Here is a 10,711-nt window from a genome sequence, read left to right as displayed (position 1 = left end):
GTATAGGGAGGTCAGAAGCTCTCGGATTTCATCAGAAATATCTTAATTTGTATTCTGAAGATGAACGAAGGTTTATGGGTGTGGAATGACATGAGGGTGAGTAATTAATGTCATTTTTGGGTGAACTAACCCTTCAACATCCATGAGACCTTTCATATGGGTAGTTTTTGGCTACTAATTTTCAAACAATATAACACTCTTCTGGTGTACTATGCAAGGAAGCATATTCAGATTCAGTGGGGACCCATGAGTTTCCCATGAGCACAACAGCTCAATATTTCTGAGCACTCAAGGCCACCACTCTGACAATGGTCATTTAATTACATAATTAAACCACTACCAAATAGTGGTATTCACTGAATTGTTTATGTAGTCACTTCATTTACCCTACAGAGCTTGGATTTATGACAATTATTGTGAACATTGCCATTTATTATTTCCAAATAACCTTTGCTCTAAATCTACTTTGATGTCATTCTGCAGAGTCACCACTGCTTGCATGTTACCTTTATAAGAGAATTAAACAAAACATCCAAAACATCTACTCCTTTTTAATAGTTTGTGGCATCACACAGTCTCCCAGTAACCCCTTTTCATTGTTTTTTTAAAGGTGCAAAGTACACACGGTTTAATATGAAGCTACCAAGCCGTGGTTAGATTCAATCGATGCTCTGTGTGTTTTCCTCATACAGATAAAGGCTTAATAAAAAAGATAGTGTTTCAATCTTAGCAATAAAAACTAAGCAGTAAAGTTCAGAGATGTTCAGTGACAAGCATCATCATTCGAGCAGATGTCATATATTGTTGTTACAGTATACCAAATAATTTTTGAGCTTAGAAGAAGCATTTTTATTAATATTAATAGTCTCAAACACATCATTTATACGTTTAAGCACTAATAAGCCAAGAAAGCCTTTGAATACATCTTCATCTCCAGCAGATACACAAACCATAGGTGACTTGCATTATTTTTAGGGGTTCAAGCGTAGCACTAAAACCCTATTGTAATATTGTATTGTAATGTTACATTTCCAAGGATCAGCATTCTCCCCTAAAATTTATCGGAACCGTAAGTCAAAGAGACTTGAAACTTTGAGGGATGGTAGTACTCACACCACCTACAACATCACCGAAGTACAAAATTACTAATAACTCCTGAACCGTTAGTCCTAGGCTCAAGTGTCTTATATCGTTGGAATGCTTGGCTCAAGGCAGACAAAATGCAAAATCGGCTATCATTTTGGGTATTTTGAAAATCATCATCAAATCTAGTCCTAGGTTTTTCGCACCAAACCAGTGCAGCAACATTCTCTGAAGTCTGAATATCAAAAGCTATCAAAAAAAAGTTGAAATTTTTATTCACAGTTCCTAAGGTGCACCAAAACGTTTGAAGTGGGTGTGGCCACTTTCACTAAAATGGCTATAACTCGTGAATGAAATTAGATATTTTCACCAAACTTGGAACACCTGTCTATGGGCTCAATCTTTGGTCACAGTAAAAACACAGAGGTGATCGGCCACTAGGTGACGCTATAACAGGACAAAAACATGAAAACATGTATAACTACTTTACCATTAGTCCGACTGACTTGAAAATTGGCGTGTAGTGTCTTCATCTGAGGTGCCATGATTGTCTTTGAGGACATTGACGCATCTCAAAAAACATGTCTGCCATCGGCCAATGAATTTCAATTTCAAAAACCAACTTTGGCAAACTAGTCCTAGGTTTTTGGCTCGACTTTGATAACTGTTAAAAAGCTTTAAAAACCATATATTTCCTATGGTAAATTGCCTGTATCGGCTGTAAATGCTATTTTCCATGTAGGATCGAAATGGTTACAGGCCTTCCTAAATGTATAGGATGGCTTGAGGGTGAGTAAAGCTTGGGCTAATTTTCATTTGAAAGTGAACTAATCCTTTAAGTAATTTTGAATTCGATACAGCTGAGTGTCATTCTGATCACACTGATCATTATCCAACTTATTGGATACATGGCTAAGTAAAAACGTACAGGAAATATTGATTTAAATTATTTAGCATATTTATAGAGAACAGAGAGGCATAACATGAGCACAACTGTGTAAGACTTCCCAGATGTATCCAGTATGCATGAGCAATGTATCAATCCATAAAAAATACAACACAAAAGACTAGTAAAATGTCAGTATTTATTGCAATAAATTGTTTCCTAAGTACACATTCATTTATAACAGAATTGATTATTGTCTTCCAAGTTAAAACCAGTATATATTAAAAGGAATTGTACATTTTTCTTGTTCTTGTTGTGACAACAATGCTGATGAATTGTGCAATAAGTGTCTTTCAGACTCAGCTACTGCAGCTACTTTAATCAGTGCTTGCTCATTTGTAAAGATGGACATTACAATAATTTTAGAAACAATTAAAAAAAGAGACAGGATTATAAAAATAGGCACTGTCTCTGCACTGAGACATGTTAGAATTTGCCACTGCCAATACTCAGCATGGAACGAGGCACTCTGATGAATGAAGGAGTGAATACGGAGAGCCAGGACACGTAGGGTACCTGGGAAACAACGAACTTCATAGAAGTGTAGTCCACGATACTGCTGCCTGGAAAGACAAGGAGTGCATCAAAAAGACTGTGTAGGATTTTGGAATATCTACATTCGTGTATCTTTGTTCATAAATGGAAGCACCATCACTCCAGCATAAACATCTTATCTCCGTACCATCAACATCCTTGAGTCCATAGCGCCGAGCCAGGTTACAAGTCATCAACACTTGCCCGGTCATGGACATCAGACTTTTATCTGTTTGTCACCAGGAAGCAGAAAGTAACACATGAGCAAGAGCCTCCAAGCAATTAATTTTTCACCAATTTGCCTTTCATGGTAATTCACAACCATAATAACTTTAAAGGGTTAGTTCACCCAAAAATGAAAATTCTGTCTTTAAATATTCACCCTTTCATTCACTGAAGATGAACGAAAGTCTGACAGGTTTGGAACGACATGAGGGTGAAAAATTAATAACAGAATTTTCATTTTTGGATAAACTAACCCTTTAACTGCTTATTAAATCTTTAAAAAAAAAAAAAAAATCCAACCTTTGGCCAGCTCAACTATGCATCGTCCACTAAACTCAGGCGTCTCACCCTTAGTATAAACATCCTTGTACTTGAGAAACAGATTTTCAAATATTTAGCAAGATATATTATATAAGATCATAATCATACCCATTTTATATGAACAATGCTAATCAATATAAGGGACAAATAAAAATGGCTTACTTTGGGATCAAAACCTGGAGGCGCCTCACCATGAGATGTATACTGACTAATTAACTCAGTCTGAACTGCCCCTGGCCAGAGGCTTACACAAACCACACCTTTCTTCTTCAGCTCTATTGCCATGTCCGCTGCCATTCTGTCACACTGAAAAAAAGAGCCGAAAGAAAGATGGAGCATAAATGCTCTGAGAATAATGAAGGAATAGTATGCAACACACTGCAACTGAAATAATCTGGCTTTCAAATATGATACACTGAGAAGGACTGCAAGAATCTGTAATGTTGTGACTCACTGCAGCCTTGCCGACCCCATAGGATACATTAAAGAGATAGCGCAGGCCACCCATGGATGATATGAACACAATCAAGCCCTTGCCCAGAGCCGCCATCATCCTTGCAGCATAGACTGAGCAGAAATAGTGACTCCTGTAAAAACACAATGACCATGATCTCTGACATGGCTCTGAAAGGACTAAGTAAATTAATTGTTATGAATAAGTCATATCGTGATTTTTCGATTTGATTCAATTCATTGTTCAGCCCTGCTTTAAAGAGTTATATTAGTCAAATTTTGTTGTGGTTCAGTACTAAATGCCCCAATATATGCACAGCAATGAAGTTCTTTGTCATGGGTCCTTCTTCGCTTTGGGGAAAAAGGATATTTCTGCGGTATAACATCCCGATGAAGGTTTTCCCGGAAGTTTGCTTTGGCAAGCTGTTTCAAACTCTCAAAATGAACCCCAAACAAGCATAGTTTTAGCCTGATTTTGTTTGCGATTTGTCACGCCAGTTAATTCTTTGATTTTGTTTATATATAAACAATAAGTATATTGGGGTCTTAAAGTTGTCATATACTACCGTTCAAAAGTTTGGGGAAAGATTTTTTAAAGAAATGAACATTTTAAAATATGTTTAAGGGTTAGGGCCTAAGTCTGAGAGCTTTCTGTCTCTCCATAGAAATCCAACACAACCACTCCAAGGTCCAGAAAGATAGGAAAAAGACATCATTAATGTAGCTTAAACTCAATTTTATGACATGATGTGAGTGCTTTGTTTATGCCAAAAATCATAATTTACCACTTTATTTACAAAAATATTGATCTGCAACACACGTTCGCGAAAGCTTCAAGACAGATGCGTGTTGTTCACTCGTGCGTCAACTCAACGAACATGTGCAAAAGTTCACGAGAGCATCACGACGCATGCGTGTTGTGTTCAGACTCACGCGGCAACTCAACGCAACGCAGTGTTCACGAGAGCATGGGTGCTTCTCAATTCTTATTTGTGCATCCTCGTTTCCTTTCCTTGCTTCCTTTCCTCGCGTCTTAGCTCCACCCCTCCAGGATGCGAGGGAAGGACGCAAGGAAAAGACGAGAGGACGGAGGAATTGAATCAAGTGAAATGATAAATCCTCGCTCCCTTTAGCGTCACTTCAAAGCGTCATCAGCTGCGCTCGAGGGATCTACCCACATGTTGTTAAAGTTTGGTTATTTAAAAAAAATATAATAAATATTAATAAAGTAAGATGCCTAGTTGAAATATATGAGATATAAAGTTTATTTAATCTGTAAAAGTAAAGCATACATTTAAATTATTGTGACAGATAAGAAGGGGGAGGAGAATTTATGCGTGCGTCACGTTTCTCAATGAGAAAGACTTCCGCAAAGGATGCACCTGTGTATCCTCGCTCATAACTCCTCACTCCTCGATCCTCGCCTCCTCGCGGTGCAGTTAGAGAATTGATATGTCCTTCAAGATGGCTGAGCTCGATTGTTTTCCGGGTCATAGGATGGAGGACGGAGGAGTGAGGAGACGAGGAGGGATATTGAGAAGCACCCCATAACAATGCACGCGCGGTGTTCAGACTCACACCAGCCGCGCCGCTATGCGTTTGAGAAGCGTCCCAGAAGCGGCTCGACGCGCCGCTTCCCTATCTATAGGCGCCTCGCCTATTTTTGACGGACGCCGCGTCCAAGACGCGCATCTTAAATACAAAATAAAGTCAAAATAATCACCCTGAGTAAACTCCCGCTCATATTTCACATCACTAGGAGGCCAGAAACTGACGACAAGAGATTCGGAGTTGAAAAACTTGAATTTTTTTTTTTGTTCTTGTTGTCCATAACTGGACTTTTTAGTGTATTAACTTCGTCTGTAGGCTACAACAAAATAAAGTATGGCATATCAATAAACACAATAAAACCGGACAAAATATAACCATTTAGCCATTAAAAACATGAAAAAATCTATGAAAAAAACGTCAGACATGCAAATCTCATGGTCTCGGGAATCCAGCTGCTTCGCTTCTGAAACGCTTCTGGTGTGAGTTGACACCGCTCAAAACCTTGCCGGAGCCGTAACGCACACGCATGCAGTGTAAACGAGGCTTCACGCGTCGACTCAACGCACATGCCCGAGTCACGAACAAATCTCTATGGATCTCTATCGAGAGACAAAAAGCTCTCAAACTTCATCAAAAATATCTTAATTTGTGTTTAGAAGATGAACGAAGGTCTTACGGATGTGGAACGACACAAGGGTGAATAATAAATGACAGAATTTTAATTTTTGGGTGAACTAACCCTTTAAAACAGTTATTTAAAATTGTAATATTTCACAATATTGCTGTTTTACTGTATTTTTGAGCAATTAAATGCAGCCTTGGTGAGTATAAGAGACTTCTTTCAAAAACATTTAAAAAATCTTACAAACCCCAACGGTAGTAAATGAGGCTGTCTCTAGGATAAGCGACAAAATGTCTTCAGATGTCTTCAAAATTATTTATTTATACATCTCTTCCTGCATAATACTGAAGACTTTTTTATTTCATCAAGCTTTTGGAGTTTGATTAGGCCAACTGTGAGTAATTGATTGCATGTTTTTCTTGGTGCTCTTTTTATGCTTGTATTAATTTTATAAATTATCCACTATTTATGGACAGCACTTTGGCCCATTTTTATGGTTTTGTAAGTGCTTTACAAATAAAAATTGAGTTCAGTTGAGTAATATTTCATTGCTATTTGGAGTGACCTTCAGATCTGTAGGCTACTGTACCTGAGTCCAGTGTTGTTGATGGTGTCCCAAACATCTGGATCCACCTCCCAGAAATTCTTGTTCATGTTGTCAAAAATAGCCTAACACACAAACATAAACACGACAATAATAAAACTGTACTTTTATGAAACAAACAAAAGATAAATCAAGATTATAAAAAGAAAAATGCAGAAAAAAAATCTGAATATTTGTTCCATTGTTAGCTCTAACAGACCTGTACACCAGCGTAAGCATTATTCACCAACATGTCAAGCCTGCCATTCTGCTCACGTTGGACACGTTCAAACAGCTCCTTGATGTCATCCTCGTTAGTTGAGTCACAGACCACAGGGAGACACTGGCCACCTCTCTCTGTCACCTGTCAGCATGAAAATAAAAGAAGCATGAAACCAGTATCACCTTCCCCAAATTGCACAAACCACAGAGGGTTATTGATGGTACAATCGATAGCCAGTTTCCAAACCTCAGCTGCTGTCTGCTTTAGAGTTTTCTCCTGTCGACCAGTGATGTACACGGTAGCGCCAGCCTCAGATAACTGAAGGGCAATACCTCTTCCAATTCCTCTGGAAGCACCGGTCACCACGCAAATCCATCCTGATAGTGCCATCTGACAAACACAGATTGATGCCAGTAATGGCAATGTCCGATTCATGAAGTGAATTGAATTGGTTCAAACAACCCATTTATACGATTCATTTAAAACTACAACCAAAGGCCTGTTCACACCAAGGACGATAACTATAACAATATAGTATGATATCGCTGGAATCACTTTCATGATGATTTTTTTTTCCAGCTGATGAATGATAAAAACATTGACAGCCAATCCGAATCCATTCTGCTATAAATCGTGACTGTAGCTCCCACTCTCTGGACGTCATGGGTCCAGCTCCACCTTTGTAGACTTAATGGAGGTAGTCTGACCTAAATAAGTAGTGTGAGTATGGCATCACTTTGTAGGCCAAAACGTGAAAACGAGTAGCATTTTAGCACTTCTTGGTTCCATCTTCCCAAAGTCAATGGGTTTTTTGAATGGAATTTTGGTAAAATGGCTGAAAGAGGTGAGGCTGGTCATCAAGCTCCTCCCACAGACCTTATTCACAGCCAGGCTGTGAGGGATAGACGTCAATGGCATCCACTGTAAAAAGCTGTATAAAGCTCCCAGATCACTTAAAACTTTCCAGAGCTCATGTTGTTTAGTTTTTTTGTCCACTGAAATTTTTTGGAAAGATATTTTTGTAATGTTGTTTTTTTCAGGGTCATAAGTAGAACAATCCAAAGACACATTAAATAATAGTACAACCCAATGAAGAGATGTATGTTTATCCCTCACAGCCTCGCTTTCATTCCCATTAAAAACCAAAGATGGCGCTGCTGTGAACAGCTCTGCAGTGAGTAGCCTCTTTTTTAAAGAGCTTGAGCATTTAAAGCGGCAGACGACAAAATGGTTTTAATTTACAGCATTTTATTACAACATGCAAAACATTTCAGCCTAGGAATGTAAATGCAATATGTGAGTCTATTTAAATGCAATACGAATTCTTCCAAATTACGTTATGTCGAATGAGCTATACGACTAATCACAAACTCAACTATGTGAAATTACAATAAACATGCTTATTAATGCCTAATTAAAATAGCAATATGTGTCAACACATACATTATTAAGTATAGTAATATGCCAAGGCAGAACGTCAGAGACACGTGATGACGTAATTACATGATGGCGGTATGAACAGCTGAATCATTTTGTTGTCGGTTCTTTAAAACGAACTGTACCTAAAGAACCGATTTGCGAAAATGAGTCACTAGTTAAAGGGTTAGTTCACCCAAAAAATGAAAATAATGTCATTTATTACTCACCCTCCTGCCGTTCCACACCCGTAAGACCTTCGTTAATCTTCGGAAACAGTAGAAAATCAGTCCAGTCTCTCCAGCTGTGAATGTCATTGGCTGTTAAAGTCATGTGTTGGTTATAATAAATTGACATGTTGATAACACACACATAAGCATTGTTTCAGAATGCTCTCAATTACATGTAACCTAGATCAGATGCATACTATATAGGCATTAGTGAGTGTGGTGATGCTTATGGGGTGTCGCTCTGGGACGGGTATGGCTGGAACGCGATCACAGGGCCCCATCCCGGAGATTTGCTTTGGGCCCCCAATAACCTAAACGCGCCCCTGCATATGACATTATAATGAAAACCTATTGCGACCTTCATTTACATAGGCTACATATGTATGCAAACGAAACACGTACCTGTTCGGCGCTGCGTTTGAACGGTATTTGTCGCTCAGGAACTCTTGCCTAAACTTGAAATCTCCAACAATAGGCAAAGTGTGATGAGATGATGAACTGCTGCACATATAACGTGCAGATAAGACAGTCCTGTTTATGGTCATCCTCCCATTCCCGTAATGCACCTAATATAATGCCAATGCGTTTCGCAAACGTAAACAGTGCTTTTACAAGCCTATTTAAACCATAAATCACCCAGCCTATGAACACAAATGTACAATAATGCCATTCTTTTCCATTTGTTCAACTTTAGCCTAATCACAAAGCAGGAAATCCAGGACTTTGTTCAAACATTTTTGTTTACAGCAAAATAAGGTTATGGTCCTCTGATCTTTACACTCTTGAAGGGTTAGTTCACCCAAAAATTTAAATTCTGTCATTAATTACTCACCCTCATGTCGTTCCAAACCCATAAGACCTTCATTCATCTTCAGAACACAAATTAAGATATTTTGATGAAATTCGAGAGTTTTTTTTATCCTCCATTGAAAGCAACGAAATTACCACATTCAATGTTCAGAAAAGTAGTAAAAACATGGGTAAAATAGTCAACGTGACTACAGTGGTTCAACCTCAATGTTATGAAGCGACAAGAATACTTTTTGTGCACAAAAATAACGCCTTTAACATGCACGGAAACCTTTTCATTCCACAAAAGGTTCTTTATGGCGAAATAAAGGTTCTTTAGATTAATGTTCTTCACACTGAGAAAAACTTGGTTCTTTTAAGAACTGTTCACTAAAAGGTTCTTTGCGGAACCAAAATAGTTCAAAGTTGTAGTGATCCGGGTACTTTTTGGCTACTATTTTTCAAGCAATGTGCATTCGGACATACTACTCTACTGGTGTACTATGCAAGGAAGCATATTCAGATGCATTGGCGACCCATGAGTTTCCCATGAGCACAACAGCTCAATATTTCTGAGCACTCAAGGCCACCACTCTGACAATGGTCATTTAATTACATAATTAAACCACTACCAAATAGTGGTATTCACTGAATTGTTTATGTAGTCACTTCATTCACTTCATTTAGAGCTTGGATTTATGATTGTAGGGCACCCAAAGATCTTGTCCACAATTACATATTGTGAACTTTACTGTTTATTATTTCCAGAAAACCTTTGCTCTAAATCTACTTTGATGTCACTCTGCAGAGTCACCACTGCTTGCATGTTACCATTATAAGAAAATTAAACACCAAAGTCCAAAACATCTACCTAAGGTCACTGGAATTTCCCTTTTTAATAGTTTGTGGCATCACACAGTCTCCCAGTAAACCCTTTTCGTTGTTTTTTTAAAGGTGCAAAGTACACACGGTTGAATATGAAGCTACCAAACCGTGGTTAGATTCAATCGATGCTCTGTGTGTTTTCCTCACACAGATAAAGGCTTAAAAAAAGATAGTGTTTCAATCTTAGCAATAAAAACTAAGCAGTAAAGTTCAGAGATGTTCAGTGACAAGCATCATCATTCGAGCAGATGTCATATATTGTTGTTACAGTACACCAAATAATTTTTGGAACTTAGAAGAAGCATTTTTATTAATATTAATAGTCTCAAACACATCATTTATACGTTTAAGCACTAATAAGCCAAGAAAGCCTTTGAATACATCTTCATCTCCAGCAGATACACAAACCATAGGTGACTTGCATTATTTTTAGGGGTTCAAGCGTAGCACTAAAACCCTTTTGTAATTGTCAAATTTCCATGGATCAGCATTCTCCCCTAAAAGTGATCAGTCATACCAAACCGTAAGTCATATAGACTTGAATCTTTGAGGGCTGGTAATACTCACACCGTCTACATCACCTGATGGCGGCGCTACAGCGATCAAAAGTACGAAATGGCTCATAATGGCTCATGCCAAAGTCGCTAAGGGGCGCCAAAACTTTGACTAAAATGGCTATAACTCATGAACAGAACGAGATATTTTCACCAAACTTGGAACACGTGTCTATGGGCTCAATCTTTGGTCACAGTAAAAACACAGAGGTGATCGGCCACTAGGTGGCGCTATAACAGGACAAAAACCATGAAAACGGGTATAACTACTTCACCGTTAGTCCGATCGACTTGAA

General features: G+C 38.3%; 1 protein-coding gene across 2 annotated transcripts; it reads right to left on the bottom strand.

Annotated features, from left to right (window-relative positions):
* Positions 1–2,163: 2,163 nt before the first annotated feature.
* Positions 2,164–8,729, bottom strand: LOC125251783 (dehydrogenase/reductase SDR family member 1-like). 2 transcript variants are annotated; one of them, XM_048164859.1, is made up of 10 exons: positions 8,590–8,729; positions 8,188–8,261; positions 6,788–6,931; positions 6,539–6,682; positions 6,325–6,404; positions 3,564–3,696; positions 3,272–3,415; positions 3,089–3,158; positions 2,712–2,792; positions 2,164–2,592 (listed from the first exon to the last, which is right to left on the bottom strand). In XM_048164859.1, the coding sequence occupies exons 3-10, from the start codon at positions 6,929–6,931 to the stop codon at positions 2,456–2,458; spliced, it is 933 nt and encodes a 310-aa protein (XP_048020816.1). In that variant the 5' UTR covers positions 8,188–8,261; positions 8,590–8,729; the 3' UTR covers positions 2,164–2,455. The 2 variants fall into 2 exon arrangements, with proteins under 2 accessions (XP_048020816.1, XP_048020815.1); XM_048164858.1 differs by lacking the exon at positions 8,188–8,261 and having other exon boundaries at positions 2,166–2,592; positions 8,590–8,700.
* Between the last annotated feature and the right edge of the window lie 1,982 nt (positions 8,730–10,711).

This window comes from Megalobrama amblycephala, linkage group LG17 (genome assembly GCF_018812025.1).
Source record: "Megalobrama amblycephala isolate DHTTF-2021 linkage group LG17, ASM1881202v1, whole genome shotgun sequence".
Classification (NCBI taxonomy): domain Eukaryota; kingdom Metazoa; phylum Chordata; class Actinopteri; order Cypriniformes; family Xenocyprididae; genus Megalobrama; species Megalobrama amblycephala.
The sequence above is the reverse complement of the archived record's forward strand: the minus strand, read 5'-3'. Positions and strand labels throughout refer to the sequence as shown.